The sequence below is a fragment of the Dipodomys spectabilis genome, unplaced genomic scaffold (genome assembly GCF_019054845.1).
Source record: "Dipodomys spectabilis isolate Male_0828 unplaced genomic scaffold, ASM1905484v1 ptg000207l, whole genome shotgun sequence".
Taxonomy (NCBI): Eukaryota; Metazoa; Chordata; class Mammalia; order Rodentia; family Heteromyidae; genus Dipodomys; species Dipodomys spectabilis.
Genome location: NW_024870884.1, coordinates 10402688 through 10426444, shown reverse-complemented (window position 1 = coordinate 10426444; position 23757 = coordinate 10402688). Strand labels below are relative to the sequence as shown.

Sequence of the window (23757 nt, the reverse complement as noted above, 5' to 3'; positions counted from 1 at the left end):
GTGGGTTCTAGACACAGAGAAAACTAAACAACAATTTAGAAACAGAGTTTACAACTGCTGAGTATAAAAGCGCAAGTTCATGACAGAAAGCTCCCATCAAGTCTTCCACAATCAGGAAGCCTGGAGATGATTTGGTGTTCATTGTTAACATGTCTTCTATGATTTAGACCATTCTCTTTGCATCCCAGCCATTAGCTGTTGGATGAATATTAAAGAGGGTAAAAATTACCCACACGAGATGACAGCTGATGGATGGTGATGAGCCAGGATACCAGGGTAGTAACAGGAAGGCAAAACCATGAAGATAGGAGTGGAGAAAGAGAACAGTAGTTGTGAAGTGGGGGAGAGTGCTGGCCTATGGCATGGTGAAGGTTATGGCATATTTGGCAACTCACTATCAACATCTTCTCATGTTTGCTTTCCTTAACTCTACTTTTCAATCCATTCTGACAGAGAGCGTTCTTATAAAGCCTTCCTCTGTCTCCTGTAGATAAAAAGAAATTCAGTTCATGACCTTCCTGAGAGATTGCTGGCCTTGAAGAGTCTGGTTGGGTTATGGCTAGAGGGGAGATACAGAAGAGATGTCATCTCTTTGGATTTTCTTCTTGATATGTAGTTATCTGATTGTTTCCTGGAAATCCTTTTTTCCTGTCCTAGTTGTTTGATAAATCTTAAAAAATACAGGCTAGAGGTGCAACAGGAGAAATTGCGCTTAGCATGTGCAAAATGCCCTGGGTTCAATCTCCAACCCACATACACATGCACACACACAAGGCCTAATGATGATAAATAACCAAAATAGAAATAATGCATTCCATTTTTTCAAAGAGATTACATCTCTTTGAGCCCAAGGCCTGCTTGTATATTGCTGTTTGCAATATAAATACATATATGTATACTGGGCCCTTAAAAAAAAATGTCATTGTTAGTTAAGCGCCAGTGGCTCACGCCTGTAATCCTAGCTACTCAGGAGGCTGAGATCTGAGGATTGCGGTTCAAAGCCAGCCTGGGCAGGAAACTGTCCATGAGACTGTTATCTCCAATAAACCACCAGAAAACTGGAAGTGGTGCTATGGCTCAAGTGGTAGAGTACGCGCCTTGAGATAAAGAGTACAGGGACAGCGCCCAGACCCAGAGTTCAAGCCCCATGACGGGCAAAAAAAGAAGTCATTGTTACTGTAGTATATCTGAGTTTTGTTTTCATCACTCATGATTAATAACCAATTGTGATCCTCAAAAACCAGATGTGCACTTTAAAAAGCAACACGGAGAATTCAAAACAACTTCTGTATGTTTTTGTAATGCTGATTTGGACCTTGTGTGGTTTGGGTTGATTTGCCTTTTTTGTTGTTGTTGTTGTTGGTCATGGGGCCTGAATTCTGGGCCTGGGCACTATCTCTCAGCTCTTCAGCTCAAGGATAGTGCTCTACCACTTGAGCCACAACGCCATTTCCAGATTTTTCTGCTTATGTGGTGCTGAGGAATCAAACCCAGGGCCTCATGCATGCAAGGCAAGCACTCTACCACTGAGCCACCTTCCCAGCCCTGATTTCCCTTTTTTTTTGGTCAGTTGTGGGGCTTGAACTCTGGGCTTGGGCGCTGTCCCTGTGCTCTTCAGCTCAAGGCGAGCGTTCTACCGCTTGTGTCACAGAGCCACTTCTGGTTTTCTAATGGTTTACTGGAGATAAGAGTCTCATGGACTTTCCTGCCCAGGCTGCCTTTGAACCATGATCCTCAGATCTCAGCCTCCTGAGTAGCTAGGATTACAGGGGTGAGCCACCTACACCCAGCTGATTTCCCCTTATTATGGCTTCTGCCTGAGATGGTGGCTTATAAGCAATCTTATTTGAGGCATAGCTGTCCCTTCTCACAGTGCATCCAAACTAAACTGATGGAACAAGCAACTTAACTCTTCAGGATACTGACCTTGGTTCAGAGAAGTCTGCCACTCACTGAGTAGCCTTGGATGATCCACCAAGGTACCCTGGATCTCCGGGTCACGTGGGGGTAAATGGAGCTTTTGAAACAAGTGCAGAGCATGCATGTGAGCAATGATGAACAGCTCCACTGGATGGTGCTCAACAGAATTAGCTTGAATAAAAAATTCCTATGGGTCTTGAAGACATGGTAGAGGTGGTAGAGCACCATGCAATGAGTAAAATGTCAGATGCTCAGTTTGTTTGTGTGTGTGTGTGTGTGTGTGTGCGCGCGAGAGCAAATGCACATGTGTATAGTGGGGCATGAACTCAGGACCTTGTTCTCTTCATTGGCTTTCTTGCTCAAGTCTGGTGTTGTACAACCTGAGACACACCACTTCTGGCTTTTTACTGGTTATTTGAAGATAAGAGAGTCTCCCAGATTTATCTGCTCTGATTCACTTGGAACCCTCTCAGCTCTCAGGTTCATGAATAGCTAGCCAGCACCTAGACTGATGCTTAGTGTGCAAGAGTATTTTCATTGTATTTCACAGACTGCTACATGATTGGTAATATTCAGTTTTCTGTTAAGATGCATTCAATATATGTTGAGTAAGCAAAAAATTAAGGGAATGAAGAAATGAATTAATGATGACTTAAGCCTATTTGTTATCTAAACTAGCAAGACTAAGAAGTAATTTGCAAAGGATTTCCATGCCAAAGGAGGAGTTTTATCAGCTCAGTATGTAATCTTTGTCCCAGTAACTGAGTTTAGGGATAGAGGAAAAAGGAACAAAAAATTTACTTTGTGGTCTGGCAAGTGACTAACTCTGACCCAGATTCTATCATGTTAGCACACAGAAGGAGCTCCATTAACAGTTCGGTGAATGAACACATTAAAGAAGTTATTAAACTGATGATGGTTATAGAATGGCCTATCAAGGGAGGATCAGAGCAGGGCACCTGCTGTCATCAAAAGGAGCCAGGATGCACACTGGCCTCAAAAAATCTCCCTGCCCTTACCTCCTTGTAAGCCTCCTACATTTCCTTTTAAGAAAGATGTGATAAGCTGGCACCAGTGGCTCACACCTCTAATCCTAGCTACTCAGGAGGCTGAGATTGAGGGTTGTGGTTTGAAGCCAGCCCGGGCAGAAAAGTTCATGAGACTCCAGTAAACCATTCAAAAACTGTAAGTGGTGCTCTGGCTCAAGTGGTAGAGTGCTAGCCTTGAGCAAAAGAGCTCAGGGACAGTGCTCAGACCCTGAGTTCAAACCCTATGACTAACATCTTTTTTTTCCTTCCTTTCTTTCCCTCCCTCCCTCCCTTCCTCCTTTTTTCCTTCTTTTCTTCCTTCCTTCCTCTCTCCCCTTTTTTTCTTTTTCCTTTTCTTTGTTTTTTTTTGGTCCAGTCGTGGGGCCTGAACTCTGGGCCTGGGCACTGTCCCTCAGCTCTTCAGCTCAAGGCTAGTGCTCTACCACTTGAGCCACAGCACCACTTCTGGCTTTTTTCTTTTTGCTTATGTGGTGCTGAGGAATCGAACCCAGGGCCTCATGCATGCAAGGCAAGCACTCTCCCACTAAGCCACCTTCCCAGTCCCCTCCCCCCTTTTTTTTTTCTTAGTAAGGGTAATGTTACTATAGAGACCAGGCTAGCCTAGAACTAAGATCCTCCAGACCTCTGAGTGCTGGGATTACAGGAGTGCACCACCAAGCCTAGTGAAATATTAAGCAGCGATCATTTCAACTCAAGCTTAAAATGCTAAACTCACCATGATCTAAATAAAGCCCCACAAACCCCCATGTGAACACACTGATCAAACCTTTCCTCACCTCTACTTGGTTATTGATTCTTTGCCTCTCATGCACTACACATAACCCTCTAGCAAGTCCTGTGGTTTTGCTCCCAAATATATCCTGCACATATCCATCTCCATCCCTACCCCACTACCCTGCTCTCCCGAAGTCTTTCACTTGGACTAATCTTTTTTTTTTTTTTTTGCCAGTCTGGGGTTTGAACTCCCTGAGCACTGTCTTTGAGCTTCTTTTTTTGTTCAAGGCTAGCACTCTACCACTTGAGCCATGGCACCACTTCCAGATTTTTCTGTGTATGTGATACTGAGGAATTGAACCCAGGGTTTCATGCATGTTAGGCAAGCGCTCTACCACCAAGCCACATTCCTTGAATTAATAATAAAAACTAGTTTCTCTCTTTCTGCTTCTCTTCTGCTCTTCCACTCTTCCATCTTGTCTCCCCATAGAAACCATTAACCATTCTCCCCTTAAAAACTCCACATTCACATCATGCCAGTAGAAGTCTTTAGCATTACCTACAAGGTTATCTTGACTTTCTATGCCTGGATCATCCCATCCCTTAATCTTCTTCAGCCTTACCTCCTATTCTTTATTTGAAGTGTTGGGGTTTGACCTCTGGACTTTAAGGCTTGCTAGGCACCCACCTGGCTTTACTACTTGAGCCACCTCCCTAGCCCTTTTTAATTTTTTCAGTTAGCACCAATTTGCCTGGGGCCAGCCTCAGAGATCCTCCTACTTAGGCCTCCTTTGTAGCCAGGATCACAGGTATCTATCACTATACCCAGATAGCTGGTGGAGATGGGTCTTGCTAACTTTTTGCCAAGTATGGCTTTGAACCTTGATCCTCCTGATATCCACTTTCTGGGCAGCTAGGATTACAGGTGTGAGCCACTAGGCTCAGCCAAGCTAATACTTTTTTTTGTTTTTGTTTTTTGTACTGGGCTTGAACTATGACCTGGGCACTGTCCTTTTCACTTCTGGCTTTTTGGTGGCTAATTGGAAATAAGAATCTCACTGACTTTCCTGGCTGTGATACTCAGCCACTGAGTAACCAGGATTACAGGGATGAGCAACCAGTGCCTAGTTCTTTTAAAAAATTTTTTCCCTGGTTTCTGGGACTTGAATTCAGTGCTTCTAACTCTTACTCAGCGTGTTAACTTACAGCTGGCACGCTACCACTGGCTTATTGCTGATTAGCTAGGGGTGCGGTGTTAAGGACTTGTCTGCCTTTGTTAGTTTTAATACGTGATCTTCCAGGTCTTAGTCTCCCGAGTAGCTAGGATTACTGGTATAAACCAGTGAGCTTAGCCAAGTTAATACCTTTGAAGTTATCAAGAAGACCAATTTTTACAAAGCAAAAGAAAAATCAAGTTTTTCTTAGTTGAAATAAGTCAGTTTATTATATTTCCAAGGCCTTTACCCTATAGTTAATATAAACCATTTTACAACACTTTACAACAATATAACTTAGTTTTTAGTATTTTGAAAAGGGAAAGATTTCTTTGGACTTTAGTAAATATTTTAGAAAGAATAACTATAGGAAGTTATTATTTCAAATTTAGTACAGTAACAGGTTTGTCTACCAGGTATATCACCCAGTATTTTTTCTTGTGAGAAATCTAGCAAATATCAACCACCAAATAATCTATATTTAGAAATAGAGGCAAGAAATATTTATCTATATCTACATATGTATTATTATATGTATGTATATAACAATACGTGTATAACATACATGTTATTATTTTTTTTCTATTTGAGACAGATCTCAATATGTAGCTCAGGTTGGCTTTGAACTCACTATATAGCCAGGCTGGTCTCAAACTCTAGATCTCCCTGCCTCTGCCCCCCAAGATCCGAGATTACAGGCATGCAATACCATGCCTAGCACAGGGGATGCTTCTATTTAAATAGGAAACAAGCAATATAAAGTGCAAATCACATGTCACTTGAACAAGACAATTTACATAATCAGGTATAAATTATTAACTTTCTATTGCTGAGGTGGTCTGGCTGTACCCCACATTACACTGTACTCATCTGGCCCTGAGGGGAAGTGTCACAATGGAATTGGGTCTGCCTGAATACAGGAGGAAAATAAATCACCAGTAGAGAATATTTCCTATCTTAAAAATAAAAATTAAGTCAGGGCCATCTTGGTTCTGAATCTCTCCATTTTTGTTGGGAGAAGACTGACCATCTCTTTACTAAGTTCCAGCTCAACTTCAATTTCCTGGGCCGCCTCAGGGTGCTTTTCACAGTAATCGACAATAAATTTGTAATGCTCCAATGATGTTGCCAAATTCTCTAGCTCTTTCTTGGGATCAGCAGTGATGATTTTGCCATAGAGACGAGCAACGCGGAACTTAGCGAGCATGGCGGGGCGAAGAACATCCTCCCCTAGATGCTCAGGAAATACTTTATTTGGGTCCCTCAGGGAGTCTAAGAAGAGCTGGTAGTACTTCAGCGCTGACTTATTAAGGTTATTTATTTTTTTTACAATGTGTGAATCAGGATCCCTCAGCTTGTCAGCAATGGCAACCTTCAAATCCATCATATCATAATAAGCATGTGCAATCTCAAACTGAATCTGCCTGTTGATCAATAGGTAATACTGTGGATTCAGGTCCACCGTGAGGGGCTCTAACATAGCTATTCTGCGTTTATGCATCTTGCACCGTCTCTCCATGTCAGTTTCAAAGAAGGCCAGGACCTTGAACAGAGCGCTGTGGTCTTGGACAACTTCAATATGGTCAGTGACATACCCATCAATTTGGAAGAACTCTTTTGCCTCAGAGACATAGTGCTGACCGAGTAAGAAAAGTTCTCTGGCTTCTTCAAAGTCTAAAGGTCTCAAATATCTCACTTTCTCCTCCACTGCAGAGATGGCATCACACAGCTCCCCTGTTCCAAACTGCACAGCTTTCTTCCTGATGCTCTCTTCCTCATCTAGTTCCTTTTTCCGTAAAGCACGAAGTTCAGATTGTTTGTCAAAATCCAGCTCGCCTATGTTGTCCTGAAAGAGGTAAGTTATGGTTAAGTAGGATATTTATTTCCTGCTGTCCAATAAAATTTAAAAAACAAAGCTAGATATAAAGAAAACTCGGGGCTGGGAAGGTGGCTCAGTGGTAGAGCGCTTGCCTTGCATGCATGAGGCCCTGGGTTCGATTCCTCAGTACCATATAAGCAAAAAGAAAAAAGCCGGAAGTGGTGCTGTGGCTCAAGTGGTAGAACACTAGCCTCGAGCTGAAGAGCTGAGGGACAGCGCCCAGGCCCAGAGTTCAGGCCCCACAACCGGACTCCCCCCCCCCCCCCCCAAAAAAAATAAAGAGCTGAAGGACAACACCCAGGCCCAGAGTTCAGGCCCCACGACTGATAATAAAATAAAAAAAGAAAACTCTTTCTTCCCAGCCTAGCTGAGGGGGAAATTATATTTTGTTTTGGCGTTAGGGGTGGAACCACGGGACTTCAGCAAGTTAGGCAAATGTTCCACCACTGAGCTGTATTACCAGCCCACAGATGGCACTATAGTCTTCAATTTTATGTTTTTGAGACAATCTTACCATGTAGTTTAAGAATACCTTGAACTCGCAATCATCCTGTCTCAGGCTTTTGGAGTTCTGGGACTAAACGCATGCACACCAGCCTCACATTAAACTTTTTTTAAACTTCTTTCTTTCTTCCAATTATATGTATTAGAAATCAAAAAATAAGACTGGGAATGTGGCTTAATGGTTGAATGCTTGCCTAGCATGCACAAAGCCCTGGATTGGATTCCTTACTACCATATATACAGAAGCCAGAGTTGGCACTGTGGCTCAAGAGGTAGAGTGCTAGCCTTGAGCAAAAGAAGCTCAGGGACAGTGCCCAGGCCCTGAGTTCAAGCCCCAGGAAGGATTGGCAAAAAAATAAAATAAAATAAATAAATAAAATCAAGAAATAGCTGGATAGCTGGGCGCCGGTGGCTCATGCCTGTAATCCTAGCTACTCAGGAGGCTGAGATCTGAGGATCGCGGTTCAAAGCCAGCCTAGGTAGGAAGGTCCGTGAGACTCTTAGCTCCAATAAACCACTAGAAAACTGGAAGTGGCGCTGTGGCTCAAGTGGTAGAGTGCTCATCTTGAGCTGAAGAGCACAGGACAGTGCTCAAGCCCAGAGTTCAAGCCCTACGATCGACCAAAAAAAAAAGAAAGAAAAAAGAAAAAAGAAATAGCTGGCACCAGAGGCTCACATCTATAATCCTAGCTACTCAAGAGGTTAAGATGTGAGGATCACAGTTCAAAGCCAGCCCAAGCAGGAAGTCCATGAGACTCTTCTCTCCAATTAAACACAGAAGAAGATGGAAGCAGAGCTGTGGCACAAGTGGTAGAGCGCTAGCTGTCAGGAAAAGGAGCTCGAGGACAGTGCCCAGACCCTGAGTTTAAGCCCCAGAAGTGGGGAAAAAAAAAAATCAAGAAATGTGAAAAAGTATTTATTTACTTATTATTTTATTTTTTTTGTCGGTCATGGGCCTAAACTCTGGGACTGGGCGCTGTCCCTTAGCTCTTTAGCTCAAGGCTAGCACTCTACACTTGAGTCACAGCACCACACTGGCCTTTTCTGCTTATGTGGTGCTGAGGAATCGAACCCAGGGCCTCATTCATGCAAGGCAAGCACTCTACCACTAAGCCACCTTCCTAGCCCCTGAAAATGTATTTAAATACAGAAAACAGAAAAACCACTGTATAATGCCTTTTTTGATGTACTCAAACTCTTCTCTTTTCATCATGGGTCTTGAACTCAGGGTCTGGGCACTGTTCTTGAGCTCTTTTGCTCAAAGCTAGCTCTCTACCACTTTCAACTATAGCTCCACTTGTTTTTTGGGTTTTTTTTTGTCAGTCATGGGGCTTGAACTCTGGGCCTGGGCACTGTCCCTGTGCTCTTCAGTTCAAGGCGAGCGCTCTACCGCTTGAGCCACAGCACCACTTCCAGTTTTCTAGTGGTTAATTGGAGATAAGAGTCTCACGGACTTTTCTGCCCAGGCTGGCTTTGAACCATGATCCTCAGATCTCAGCCTCTTCAGTAGCTAAGAGTACAGGTGTGAGCCACTGGTGCCCGGCCCACTTCTAGTTTTTTTTATGATTAATTGGAGAGAAGAATCTCATGGAGTTTCCTGCCCAGGTTGGCTCCTGAGTAGCTAAAATTCAGGAATGAGCTACCAGTATCCAGCCATGACTACTCCTTTAAATAGGATGAATGCTACCTAAGTATTTCTAAAATTGTGAAATCCTATATACATGTGATATATTAGTAATAGTTATATTTTAGCATTATAGTGACTTCTAAAAACATTTCACAGGGATGTTAAGATTTTTGAAATGTTATTATAGAAAATGTTCTAGGTGTTCTAAAGACACTAAAAATGAAGACAATTAGATCTCCTTTCACATCTAAAGTGACCTTCCTCACTTGGTTCTTGACCAGAGGCTGAGGCCTGCCTAGCATGCGTGACGTTCAATACCCAGCATGCAAGGGGAAAAAAAGAGTAAACTCTTTTTCACCAGCAAATTTATACATTAGAACCTTCAGTGTCCAGCCTAAGGCTTTTCTTTCCTCTTCTCTTTTCACTCAATATTGCCTCCCAACTGATGACTCTAAACGTCTCCCAATGTTCTTCAACCCCAACTCTATCCTTTATCACAGGTGCTCCTGCCCTGCCTCAGCCTCACTGGCCTTTCACAGTCCTCTGACGCCACTCTCCTTCATGTCACACACTTCTAAGCATGCCGCTCCTTAAAATGGAGCAGCTTGCTTTCCCCAAGCCAAGTACCTCCTACTCATCCCTGGGAGCTGCTTCAAGTATCATCCCCCCTGCTGTCCCTTAAACCTCGGATAAAATAAAAATTTAAGTAAATACATTTACATATGTTTTAAAGAATAAACTGAAAAAAAGTTTTTCAGATAAATACACATATGGTCTAAGAATGAAGTTAAAAGAAAAAAAGAGCTGAGTGCTGGCGGCTCACACCTGAATTGCAGCCACAAAGAAGGCTGAGATCCAGAGGACTGTAGTTCAAAGCCAGCCTGGGGCCCGAGCAGAAAGTCTGTGAAACTCCCAATTCAAAAAAAACAAAAACAGGGCTGGGAAGCTGGCTCAGTGGTAGAGTGCTTGCCTTGCAGGCATGAGGCCCTGAGTTCGATTCCTCAGTACCACATAAGCAGAAAAAGCTGGAAGTGGCACTGTGGCTCAAATGGTAAGAGCTGAAGAGCTGAGGTACAGCGCCCAGGCCTAGAGTTCAGGCCCCACAATCAACACCAACACCACCAACAACAAGAAGAAAACAAAAACAAAACAAGAAAAAGCAGTGTTAGAGGTGTGGCTCAAGTGATAAGAGAGAGCAAGCCCCAGGACAGGTGTGTGGGTATGCGCACGCATGCACGCACGCGCACACACACAAAAGAATGAAAGAAAAAGAAAAAATATATAGTCCTTGAATGATGGATATGATTTTAGCAAAAACTGCAAGAGTTTCATGGTCTAAAGAGAAACCAGAGTATGATAAGTTACATTTTAAAAGGTGGTGATAGGCCAGGTACTGGTGGTTCACACCTGTAATCCTAACTATTCAGGAGGCTGAGATCTGAGGATTGCAGTTCAAAGCCAGCTCAGGAAGCTACTAGAAAACCGGAAGTGGTATTGTGGCTCAAGAGGTAGAACGCTAGCCTTGAACTTCATGAAGAGTTGAGGGACAGCGCCCAGCCCCAGAGTTCAAGCCTCACGACCAACAACAACAACAACAACAAAGTGGTGATGAGGGCAAGAAACAAATATTTGTGAGAGCATACTACATGTCTTCTTTTTTTTTTTTTTTTTTTTGTCGGTCGTGGGGCTTGAACTCTGGGCCTGGGCGCTGTCCCTCAGCTCTTCAGCTCAAGGCGAGCGCTCTACCACTTGAGCTACAGCACCACTTCCGGTTTTCTGGTGGTTTATTAGAGATAGGAGTCTCACGGTCTTTCCTGCCCGGGCTGGCTTTGAACCGCGATCCTCAGATCTCAGCCTCCTGAGTAGCTAGGATTACAGGCGTGAGCCACCAGCGCCCGGCTACTACATGTCTTCTATAATTAACTCACAATAAACTCAAAGAATCACAATCCCCATGGTAAGCTTTCATTTACGTCCTGCTCATGAAAGGAGAACAAGGTAACCTGGGCCTGCATTACCTGCATGGAAAGCTGGGCATTTTGCATGAGAGTCAAGCAGTACTTGATCCAGCATCTTGCTATCTCCCCTTTCCTCTGATGATACAGCTCTGGCACATCCCCTTCTGATTCAGGAGCTAAAAAACACATGACTGTGTAGTAAGCTCAAAGTTATAAGTGTGGTTTTTCAGTGTATACTGTATTCAATAGCACCTGGGGACACTGCTAGGTTATTTCTACAGATTGCTTTCTACATTTTTTCTTATGCTTTATTTGTATTAAAAATAATAAGGTCATAGTATGTAGCCAACTTTGAGCATAACTTTTCCTTCACACATTATACCATCAACCCTTAGAACATAACATTATCAACTCTTTAGCTTTTTTAGTATAGCATTATAAAATATCCATTAAATAAGTATTTCATACTTTAGCCCCTCTAATATAGGGAGTTCATTGTTTCTAGTTCCTTACTATTACCGACAACTTAAAACATGACAATCTTTGTGCCTAAACCTGTCTGGTTTTGAATTACAACCTTAGCACAGATTCCTATAAATGGAATTCCTAGGATGGTAAAAGAATTTACACAATTTTAAGTTTGTTTGTTTGTTTCTTTTCTTTTTTGCCAGTCCTAGGGCTTGAACTCAGGGCCTGGGCACTGTCCCTAAGCTTCTTTTGCTCAAGGCAGGCACTCTTACCACTTGAGCCACAGCACCACTTCTAGCTTTTTACTGTTTATGTGGTACAGAACTAAACCCAGGGCTTCATGCATGCTAGGCAAGCTCTCTACCACTAAGCCACATTCCCAGTCCCCAATTTTAAATTTCTTTCTTTTTTTTTTTTTTGGGTCCGGTCATGGGGCCTAAACTCTGGGCCTGGGCGCTGTCCCTCAGCTCTTCAGCTCAAGGCTAGCACTCAACCATTTGAGCCACAGCACCACTTCCGGCTTTTTTCTTATGTGGTGCTGAGGAATCAAACCCAGGGCCTCAGGCATGCAAGGCAAGCGCTCTACCACTGAGCCACCTTCCCAGCCCCAATTTTAAATTTCTTAACTAACTCTGCCCAACCATATTTAAGGTGTTTGTAGAAAGCATTCTGAAAACATTGTCACTTTTTCAGCTTTTTTCTTGCTCTTTGGTACTGAGGAATGCACCCAGAGCCCTGGCCATCTCAGCACAGATTCTTCCTGCATCCTCAGCCCCTACAACTTCTATCTTGAGAAGTAAGAACAAAATGGTGCTTTCACGGAGGCTTAGTTTATTTTTAGATAAATGTCTTTTGAGAATTCCAACTGACCTACAATTAATCCAAGACAGCAAATAAAGGAAACAAAACAATTATTCCATTTGATACTGCACGTTCTTCTAATTCTTCAGAGGCTCTGCCCTGTTCTCAATTAAAACATTTGTTTTCTTTTTGGGTGGTACTGGAGGAGTTTGAACTCAGGGCCTCCTGCCTGATAGACAGTCACTCTATCACTGGGCCATACTCCCACTACTAGTTCTTTTGGCTTTATTTTTCAGATAGGGTCTCAGGCTTTTTGTCCAGGGCTATCTGGAAGGTGATCCTCCTACTTATGTCTCCTGTGAAGCTGGGATTATAGGCCACTGCACCCAGCTCTAGAACATTCCATTTGTACAGAAACATGGTGTTTCAAAACCTAAAACCTTTTTAAGACTGCAGATTGCTCAATGATAAGTGACAAAATCATAGAATAAAAATGGCAAATTTACTGCTGAACTTGTTAAATGATTCAAATATACGTGTTAACCATGATTTTTTGCAGGCTAAACAAAACATGTTAAGTGCTGGGGATGTAGGCCCATCGTAGAGTATTTGCATAGTATACAAAAGGTCTTAGGTTCAATCCCAGCATTGCAAACAAAAAGTTAAAAAGTTAAAAGTTAAAAAAGACAGATGTGGGGCTGGGCAGGTGGATCAATGGTAGAGCGCTTATCTTGCATGCATGAGGCCCTGGGTTTGATTCCTCAGCACCACGTAAACAGAAAAAAGCCAGAAGTGGTGCTATAGCTCAAGTGGTAGAGCACTAGCCTTGAGCTGAAGAGCTGAGGGACAGAGCCCAGGCCCAGAATTCAGGCTCCATGACCAAAAAAAAAAAAAAGGACAGCTGTAAGGTCATACCACTTATATGTGTAATATTCTAAAACAAAATGTATCATCTCAATACTGGCTAAAGGAAATAGCATACAAACCCCAACTGATGAAATCCTATGAAATAACTGTATCCTCCTAAAACATTAAATGATGAAGGAGAAAGGCTGAGGACTGTACCATAGGACAGAAGAATAAGAAGGGGCTAAGAAGGGGTGACAAGAGATGGCAATCTTAAACTCTAATCCAGGACTGAAAAAAAAATTGTTATAAAGGACATTATAGAGACAATTGTTTAAAGAAAAATAAGATTCTTAAAAATTTTATCAAGTGTTTCATTTCCTGAATATTCTAACTGTTCTATGATTATGCAAGAAGGTATTCTTGTTCTTGGGAAATGTATATGCAATCATTTCTTAAATGGCCGGGCACTGGTTGCTCATGCCTATAATCCTACCTACTCAGGAGGCTGAGATCCAGGGATCACAATTCAAAGCCAGTCTGGGCAGGAAAGTCTGTGAGACTCTTATCTCCAATTAACCATGAGAAAACTAGAAGTAGAGCTGTGGCTCAAACTGGCAGAACCCTAGTCTTGAGCAAAAGAGTGTTGGGACAGCACCCAGGTCCTGAGATCAAGCCCCACAACCAACAACAACAAAAAAAAGTGACATCTAAATATTACCTCAATATGTGGCTGAAATGAGGCAAGTATTAAAATTGGTGAATTTAAGTTAAGCCTGGTGGCACACATCTGTAGTTCTAGCTATTTAAAAGGCTGTGACAGAAGGGTCACAAGGAGTTTAAGGCCAGCTTGTGTTAGACAAGACCTTGTCCAAAAAAAGCAACAACAACAACAAAAATGGTAAATTTAGTTGGGGACTATGGTAGTTTCTTGTTCTACTTTCTTAAAATTTTAAATGTTAAATATTAAAAGATTAAACATCAGGGGCTGGGAAGGTGGCTTAGTGGTAGAGTGCTTACTTGCATGCATGAGGCCCTGGGTTTGATTCCTCAGCACCATATAAGCAGAAAAAGCTGGAAGTGGTGCTGTGGCTCAAATGGTAAGAGTGCTAGCCTTGAGCTGAAGAGCTGAGGGGCAGGCAGCGCTCAGGCCTGGAGTTCAGGCCCCACGATCAGGAAAAAAAAAAAAAGATTAAAATTCAAAATAAAAAAAATTAAAGCTTATAAAGTGACCTAGGTCTATAATCCCAGAACTTGGGAGGATGGATTACATAGCAAGACCCTATCTCAAAAAACAGCTATATGAAACATGCACATGTAAACTTACTGTCTTCTGTGGCTGGAATTTTCCCAATTTGACCAAAAATAACATTAGCAGCTGATAAACAGTGTCTGGCCTCCATAAAGCATAGCTGTTGGGAAAATAAATGAGAAAAAATCTAAGTATCATGAAGTCTTATTTACAACTTATATTTGCCTATTTATATGGGAAAAACTATACTATCAGGTGAGATCCACTATGAAGGAGGCACTGTACAGGTGCTAAGCAGCAGAAAGGTATGAAAGGCACATTACAGTACTATCTGATAAAAAGATACCTCAGAGATTAAAATAACAATACCCAAATGCTTAAAAATAACGAACGGGCACAAGGATAACTATGGACTGAAAGTCAGCTGTCCTCGCATAACCAGTACGTACATGAACAGCTCTTATCCCAAATTCAAACCACGTCAGTAACACTCAGTCTAAATAACCAAAGGTCCATCACAATAAATTTTTACATTCTGTCAGAGTAATGAAGATTTAATTTTTCTACCATTCAAAGGCAAAAAGAAGAGTCTTCACACATTAAATTAATATCTAGATGTTTTAACACTATAAACATTCATGGAGTTTTGTTTTTGTTGTTGTTTGTGTCTTGAACTCTGGGCCTGGATGCTGTCGCCGAGCTTTTTGGCTCAAGGCTAGGGTTCTCCCACTTGAGCCACATCTCCACTTGTAGCTTTTTTGCTGGTTAAATGGAGATAAGAATCTCATGAACTTTCCTGCCCAGCCTTGATTTGAATGGCAATCCTCAGATCTCAGCCTCTTGAGTAGTGAGAATTACAGGCCTGCCTGAGCCATGGGTGCCTGGCAAATGGAGTTATCAGTGTGAATTAAAATAATAATGAATATGTAATTTTAAAACTGCTAACCAAGTGTTCTACAAATAGCTGTAACAGAGAAGCTACAAGCAGAGGCAGGTTTTCTGAGGGCCACAGTAGAAAGGATTCATAGGAATTAGGCTTAATTGGATGCTCAATTTCTGAGGCTTACGAATAAGAAATATAAATGAAAAGCAATTTTTATTGGTGAGGTATCTTACTAAGAATGGAACATTTGGTTGGAAAAGGTAGCTTATAACTGGCTTAGCATTAGAAACTGAAGGACGACAGAACTAATGGATCTATACAAGCATAGCAAATTGATTCTAAGGAATTCTGATGAAACAACCAAGGAGCATAAATTTGTCCCTGTGTAACAGTTCAGAAGTAGTCATAAAAACCTGGAACTATGGAAATCAGCAGAGACATTTACAATATCCACACTCCTATAGAACAGTTCATTCTGAAAGATAACTGAAATGTATCACATGCTTTTACCAAAGCCCACACATTTAACAGTTGACTTCCTCAGATAAATTCTCATTGCAGATTACCATTACATAGATAAAATTCTATCTACCACAAGATAAAATCTGCAACAAAAGGTAACATATAACTACAGTAAATTTAAATAGTATGCTCATCATCAAAAAAGAACTGAAAGCCATGGATCATGCCTATAATCCTAGCTACTCAGGAGTCTGTGATCAGCCCAGGCAAGAAAGTCCATGAGACTCCTATCTCCAGTTAAGCACCAAAAAAGGCTATAAGTGGAACTATGGCTAGGCTCTGAGTTGAAGCCTCAGGACACGGACACACACACACACACACACACACACACACACACACACACACACACACACACACACACACACACACACACACACACACACACACACACACACACACACACACACACACACACACACACACACACACACACACACACTTAATATACTAGCAGGTAACAAATTGGGCTGCATTTTCCTGTGTAGTTTATGTCACAAAATACAAGCTACTTTTCTTTTTTTTTTTAATTGTTATTATAAAGGTAATGTACAGAGGGGTTAGAGTGAAATAGGTCAATTAAAGAGGACATTTGTTTTTGGACAATATCACGCCTTCCCTTACTTTCTCCCAATTTTTCCCTCCTATCCTTGCCCACAAGTTGTATAGTTCATTTTCAACATAGTGTTAAGTGAGTACCACTGCTGTATGCATTCACCATTTGTCCCTCCATTTCTGTGCCCCAACTTACCTTCCCAAAGACAGATAAGCAAACAAGACAAGAAAACAAAAATAATATAAATAAAACCTCGTTTCCATTTCCTGGAGTTTGTTCCAATAAATATGATTTTATATGATCGGAGGCATACAACCATTGTACCTTTGTATTAAGCCACTTGTTTTTCTTTTTCTGTTTGTTTTGTTTTTGTCTGTAATGGGGTCTGAACTCTGGGCCTGGGTGCTGTCCCTGAACTCCTCAGCTCAAGGCTAGCACTCTACCACTTGAGCCACAGTGCCACTCCTGGCTTTTTCTGCTTGTGTGGTGCTGAAGAATCGAACTCAGGGCTTCATGCATGCAAGGCAAGCAAGCACTCTACCACTGAGCCCCTTCCCAGTCCTTTGTTTTTCTTTTTATCTTTATTTTTTTGCCAGTCCTGGGACTTGAACTCAGGGCTTGAGTTTCTTTTTGCTTAAGGCTAGCACTCTACCACTTCAAGCCACAGTACCACTTCTGGCTTTTTCTGTTTATGTGCACGGGGGAATCAAACTTAGGGTTTCATGCATGCTAGGCAAGCACCCTAAAAGCCACATTCCCAGCCCAAGCCACTTGTTTTTAAAGGATGGTATTGTCAGGCTATAACTGGCTCCTTTTTAGGTAACTACTTACCTTATTGATATAAAACTGTGACAAGGTAGCAGCATTAATAGCCCACTCCATAGGATGATAGGCATTGTGCTCAAGCTGTCGCTTCAGTGTGCTGTGGCAATAGTGAGCAGCCTTCTCAAACATTTCCATATGCTGGTAGACTTGAGCCAGGTAATACAGGTTATGAGTATAAACCTTCTCAAATCTGTGAAGAAAAAGTATTGTACAATGGCTTGTTTTGTTGGTCTTAGGGCTTGAATTCAGGGGCTGGGTACTGTCCCTGAGCGCTGTTTGCTCAAGGCTAGTGCTCTACCACTTTGAGCCACAGTGCCACTTCCAGTTTTCTGGTGGTTAACTGGAGATAAGAGTCTCATGGGAGCCGGGCGCTAGTGGCTCACGCCTGTAATCCTAGCTACTCAGGAGGCTGAGATCTGAGGATCGCAGTTCAAAGCCAGCCCAGGCAGGAGAGACCGTGAGACTCCTATCTCCAATAAACCACCAGAAAACTGGAAGTGGCGCTGTAGCTCAAGTGGTAGAGCGCTCGCCTTGAGCTGAAGAGCTGAGGGACAGCGCCCAGGCCCAGAGTTCAAGCCCCATGACCGACCAAAAAAAAAAAAAAGAGTCTCATGGGCTTTCCTACCTGGGCTAGTTTTGAACCATGATCCTAGGATCCCAGCCTCCTGAGTAGCTAGGGTTGCAGGTGTGAGCAACCAGTGCCCAGTTTGTAAGTAAATTTCATACGTAATTTTCTTAATCCTCCCACCAATCCTTTGAGTTGTGTCTGGTACATGTAGTTTTATGACAGGAAACAGTCTCAAATCTGACCAAGGCCATGTAACTTGTAAGTGGCAAATGGAGTAGGGTTGGGGCATAGCTCAAATGGTAAAGTGCTTGCCAAGCAAGCCCAAGGTCCTGAGTTCAAACCTCGTACTACAGGGGTTGGAGGTAATCCACCGTTTCACTTGAATGACTTCTAAGCAGCAAATGTAAGGCTTTTTTGAACTATCATTTTGTGGTAACACATGTTGATTTCTATACCAACTAACCTTTTTGATCTCTCCTGTTCAGTGAGCTTCTCTTCTTCAGGAAGAAAGTGTTCTGTCGGATCAAAAGGAGGACTCCCAATCTATGATTAAATAATAAAAGCCCTTTAAAAATTTGAACTATGAACATCAAGCACCCTCTTCTGGGGAAAAGGAGAAATCAATTTCAAGTTGCTGGGTTTTTGTTTTCTCTCTCTCTTTTGGGGGGATATACGGAGAAAGGGTTTCACTACATAATTCATGCTAACTTTGAATGCTCTATCCTCCTTCCTGCCTCAGACTCTTGAGTTCTGGGATTAAAGGTGTGTATCTGGGAATATGACTGGGAATATGGCTTGATGGTAGAGAACTTGCCTAGCATGCATGAAGCACTGGGTTCGATTCCTCAGTATCACATAAACAGAAAAAGCTGTAAGTGGCACTATGGCTCAAGTGGTAGAGTGCTAGCCTTGATCAAGGAGAGTGCCCAGGCCCTGAGTTCAAGCCCCTGGACTGGCAAAACAAACAAACAAACAAATAATGGTGTGCATTACTTCTCCCAGTGAATGTGTGAACTGTTCTTAAACTATAATTTTCTAAGTATATAGCTATAATCCTAGCACTTGAGAAGCTTGAGGCAGGATGATCATGAGTTTGGGGTGGAGGATCAAAGTGTCTACATAGACTTTACCAAAAAAAAAATCTGCTGGGCACTGGTGGCTCATGCCTGTAATCCTAGTTACTCTGGAGGCTGAGATCTGAGAATTGAGGTTCAAAGCCAGCCTGGGCAGGAAAGTCTGTCAGGTTTTTTTGTTTTGTTTTTGTTTTTTTTTTGATCCAGTCGTGGGGCCTGAACTCTGGGCCTGGGCGCTGTCCCTCAGCTCTTCAGCTCAAGGCTAGTGCTCTACCACTTGAGCCACAGCGCCACTTCCGGCTTTTTTCTTTTTGCGTATGTGGTGCTAAGGAATCGAACCCAGGGCCTCATGCATGCAAGGCAAGCACTCTACCACTGAGCCACCTTCCCAGCCCTGTGAGATTCTTATCTCCAATTAACCACCAGAAAACCAGAAGTAGTGCTGTGGCTCACGTGGTATTGCATTAGCCTTGTGCTGAAGAGCTCAGGGACAGCTCCCATGCCCAGAGCTCAAGCCCCACAACTGACCAAAAAAAAGGGGGGGGAGGCATATAATCTTACTAATATTATGATGTCATCATTTTAGAAAATGTGAGATATGTTGTTTTGTAGCCACACATCCTGATGGTTACATTAGCAAACACATTTTTTTTGGTTTGTTTGTTTTTTTGGGTCCGGTCATGGGGCCTGAACGCTGTCCCTCAGCTCTTTAGCTCAAGGCTAGCACAAAAACAAAAACAAAACAAAACAAAAAGTTGCCTAATAATTCCTTTCATGTAAAATAAAGTTTATTAAGCCAGAGTTAGTGGCTTAATATGAGCACAATATCTGAACTCTTTGAGGCACACATTCCTCTTGCTTTCTTTTAGTACTATTTTTAGTGAAATTGAAGTAGAAATTTTGAACACAAATACAAAAATACACAAGTGGTATTTGAGGATAACATTAAACTATTTCCTTGGTGATTATATTCAACTGTAGGCTACCATTATTCCCTACCCAAGGCTTATTTTTAAAAACCAAAGTCTTCACTATACAGTAATTTCAGCTATAGAAATTCTTGGGTTCACATCATTGTGAGTGAAGAATTCTTCTTTCCGCTCTTGACTACTTGCAGCCCAAATTTAAATTTTAATCTGGCATACAACATACCTCTTTCATATATTGATTATACAGAGCTTCTGACGATTCTAGGTAAGCCCGTGCAGTTTCAATTTCTTCCCTTTCAGACCATAAGATGCCCAGGTTATTCTGCAAGGTAGAGAAACAGACAACTTAAGACTTAAAGTAATATCCACAAATTGTTTTAAGAAAGGGTGAGAGAAGTAAAGTGATACAGGAGGTGAAGTTGATGAGGTACATTCTATGATTATTTCACATGGAAATGTCACAATGAATTCTCACTCTTACATAACTAATGTATGTTAATAAACAAAAATTAAAGTAGCATTTATAATTTCAGAGGATTTATTTTGGTGGGGATGGGGTTTAGACTAAGAGCTTGGAGCTTGCTAGGCTGGTCCAATATCCCTGAGCCACACCTTTAGCCCTAACACCCAAAATTTTAATGTTACTACTTACTGACTAGTAATGGAATTTGGTTAGCAATATGTTACTCATAATACTGACACACTGTGATAGACAGCTGCTAAGATAGACATACAGTGACCCCTGCCTTCTGGTACTCCTTGCGCTAATCTCTTCAGCATGAGCACGAGCAAGTAGCGATTTGCTGCTAAAAACTGGAATACGGGAGAAGTGATGGAAAATCACACTAAGATTAGGCTACAAAATACTATGGCATGCACTTATTATTTTATATAATAAAACAGGTTTACATTCTAGAGTGTTTTTGAGACAAAATCTTGCTATGTTATCCAGATTGGCCTCGAACTAATGTCCCTCTTGAGTTTTGTAATTAACCAAAGTGTACCACCATAGCTAGCTTTGAGTGTTCTTAAAATTGTTATAAAATTGCTGGGCACCTCATGTCTATGAAATCTGAAATCTGAGGATTGGGGTTCCAAGCCAGTCAGAGCAAAGATCCTTTTTTTTTTTTTTTTTTCCCTTTCCATGTGGGGCTTGAGCTCTGAGCCTGGGCACTGTCCCTCAGCAATTCAGGTCAAGGCTAGTGCTCTGCCACTTGAGCTACAGTGCAGTTTCCAGTTTTCTGGTGGTTTATTGGAGATAAGAGATCTCAGACTTTCTTGCCTGGGCTGGCTTTGAACCACAATCCTCAGGTCTCAGCCTCTGAGTAACTAGGATTACAGGCATGAGCCACCAGCTCATGACTGTAAGGTTCTTATCTTCAATTAACCAACAAAAAGCGACAGGTGGATTGCTAGCCTTGAGCAAAAAGCACAAGGATCTGAGTTCAAGTCACATGACTGGTTAACACACACAAAAAATATCCCATTAGCTGGGTGCCAGTGGCTCATGCCGTAAACCTAGCTACTCAGGAGGCTGAGATCTGAGAACCGAGGTTCAAAGCCAGCCCAGGCAGGAATATTCCTCCAATTAACAACCAGAAAATAGGAAGTGGTGCTGTGGCTCAAGTGGTAGAGCACTTGCCTTAAGCTAAAGAGCTAAAGAGCACCCAGGCCCAGAGTTCAAGCCCCACGACCGACCAAAAGAATAAAAAATAAAAAATTCCATCAAAGTCATTGATTCTTCTTTCTTCATTTTTTTCCTTATTGAGCTCTTCTTTTTGGTTTCCATTGTACTTAACTTCCTTCTGCTACCACAGATAATGCCAAGTATATTGTTGACTGAAAAGATCAGAAGGAATACCAGAGAAATTATTCCTACGCCACCAGAACCTAGTGAAGGTTTAACAATCATCTATGATGATCCTGTAGTTCCCCCAAAGACAACAGATTGAGACGATGCACTTAAATATCATGAATTCCTATGACACCAAACATTTTACCCCAAAAGTAATCTTTCATAGATTATCAAGGGAGAGTTTGATATTTTACCATGAGAAGACATTACAAATGTCAGGTGGGGTGTCACGCCTGAAAACTCAGCATCTGGGAAGCAGAAGAACCAGGATCACAAGTTCAAGGGAGCCAGGGCTATGGAGTGAGACACTGTCACAAAATAAAAATAAGTCTCAACTAAAAGACACCATTATTGTACGAACAAGAAAACACTGCCAAGAAAACTCTAATACATAGCCGATCAATTCATAAGGTTCATCTCCATTTCAAAGATACTAAAATGTGAAAGATTGTAAATTTTTTGTTCTGCTCCCAGGGCTAAAGGTCTGGGCTTTGTCCCCGAACTTTTGCGGTCGAGCCTGGTGCTGAAATCCTCAGCTCTCACTCAGTCTGCTGAGTAGCTGGGATGACAGGCGTGAGCCTCCAGCGTGGGCCACGGGCCTGGAGGCCGCCGCCCCCGCCCCTCTCACCTGCGCCTGCACGTAGAGCGAGACGCAGCAGTGCGAGAGCCGGTACCGGCTCAGCAGCCTCAGGCTCTTCACCAGGTGCTCCTCCCCGGCCGACAGCTCCTCCGTGTCGATGTGGTTCACCCCGAGGTGGAACTCGAGAACCGCCAGCCGCACGGCCCGCTGAGCGGCGGGCCCCTCGGGCTCCACGGCCTCGGTGGGCGGCCCCAGGGCGTGGTCCCCCGCGCCCAAGCCCTCGTCGGCCGAAGGCCTCTCGTCCTCATCCTCCGGCGCGGGGCCGAGCAGCGCCTTGACCTCCTCCAGCAGCGCCCGGGCGCTGTATTTGGACTTGTACGGCTCCTTCTCCGGGTTTTTATGTAATTCCACCCGCGACAGGGCCAGGGCAGCCTGGAATTTCTCGCGGATCTCGGCCCAGGGAGCGGTAGCCATAGCGGCCTCCAAACTGGGCGGCCTCGAAGCTTGCCGTCGGCCCTCCCGCCTTCCTTCTGCTTCACGACATTTCACTTACGGCTGGAGGCAGGGCGAGAGCGCTGTGGAACGGCAACCAATGAGGTCCGCCAATGGAACCGCAGTATGCTGGGGAGTGGCCAATGGGAAGGCATAGTGGTCTCTATAGCAGTTATCGCCATGGAGACAGGGCTGCCAATGACTCCTCCTCCAGGACTAACCCCGGTAGTGACTTCTCGTGACTGGATGGATTGATGGATGTGGTGTACATAAAAATGATGGGCAATCGGGCACTGGTGGCTCACGCCTGTAATCCTAGCTATTCAGGAGGCTGAGATCTGAGGATCACGGTTCAAAACCATCCGTGATACTATTTAACTCCAATTTACCACTAGAAAACCTAAGTGGAGCTCTGGCTCCAAGTGGTGAAGCACTAGCTTTGAGCAGAAGAGCTCAGGGACTGCTCCCAGTTCAAGCCCCCCAACCTACCGCACAACCGCCCCCCAAAAAAAGTTGGCAGCTCATGTCTGTAATCCTATAAAAAAAAAAGTTGTCAAGTCCCACGTCAACATACAAGCTACACATGAGGACATCCACAATGCTGACTCAAGGTATGGGAAGCATGAGGGTAAGCCAAGTCAAAAACCCCTAAAACAACAAACCCAACCAAACAAAAGAACCTCAAGACCCTCTGGCAAAAAGGCTAGACGGGATGACCCAGTTGGTAGCGCAACTCCCTAGCAAGTGTGTGAGGCCCTGAATTCAAACCCTAGTACCAACAAAAAAGAAAAACCAACCACAACTTTGTGCCTAGTAAACAACAGCAAATGCAATCCGCTGCTGGAGTGCTATGGGAAAACCTAGTCTAGAGGGAGGAAACAAATTGATACTTTTGCACCAAAATCTATGAAGTATATTTACTTCTACCATACAACTCAACCTACACAAAACGTACTAAAATGACAACCATGAAAAGATTCACATGGGCTGGGAAAGTGGCTCAGTGGTAGAGCGCTTGCCTTGCATGCCTGAGGCCCTGGGTTCAATTCCTCAACACCACATAAGCAAAAAGAAAAAAGCTGGAAGTGGTGCTGTGGCTCAAATGGTAGAGCGTGAGCCTTGAGCTGAAGAGTTGAGGGACAGTGCCCAGGCCCAGAGTTCAGGCCCCATGACCGGACCCAAAAAAAAAAAAGATTCAGTTTTTTTTCTAAGGGACCCAAAAAAAAAAAAAGATTGTTTTTTTTT

At 42.9% G+C, this 23757-nt stretch overlaps 1 protein-coding gene across 1 annotated transcript; it reads right to left on the bottom strand.

The window, feature by feature from the left end:
* Nucleotides 1-5723: 5723 nt before the first annotated feature.
* LOC122122336 (kinesin family binding protein) lies at nucleotides 5724-22538 on the bottom strand. The gene is made up of 7 exons (XM_042696496.1): nucleotides 22069-22538; nucleotides 19809-19907; nucleotides 18047-18126; nucleotides 17022-17205; nucleotides 14308-14392; nucleotides 10926-11041; nucleotides 5724-6743 (listed from the first exon to the last, which is right to left on the bottom strand). The coding sequence occupies exons 1-7, from the start codon at nucleotides 22492-22494 to the stop codon at nucleotides 5868-5870; spliced, it is 1866 nt and encodes a 621-aa protein (XP_042552430.1). The 5' UTR covers nucleotides 22495-22538; the 3' UTR covers nucleotides 5724-5867.
* Between the last annotated feature and the right edge of the window lie 1219 nt (nucleotides 22539-23757).

What these genes read in the sequence shown, in the direction of transcription:
- LOC122122336 (XM_042696496.1), bottom strand. Translation starts at nt 22,494, where the DNA reads ATGGCTACCGCTCCCTGGGCCGAGATCCGCGAGAAATTCCAGGCTGCC. An exon ending in CGCTCTACGTGCAGGCGCAG is followed by an intron (nt 19,908 to 22,068) that starts GTGAGAGGGGCG and finishes TCTACCTTGCAG; the next exon opens with AATAACCTGGGCATCTTATG. An exon ending in AATTCCAGCCACAGAAGACA is followed by an intron (nt 11,042 to 14,307) that starts GTAAGTTTACAT and finishes TGTGTTTTTTAG; the next exon opens with CTCCTGAATCAGAAGGGGAT.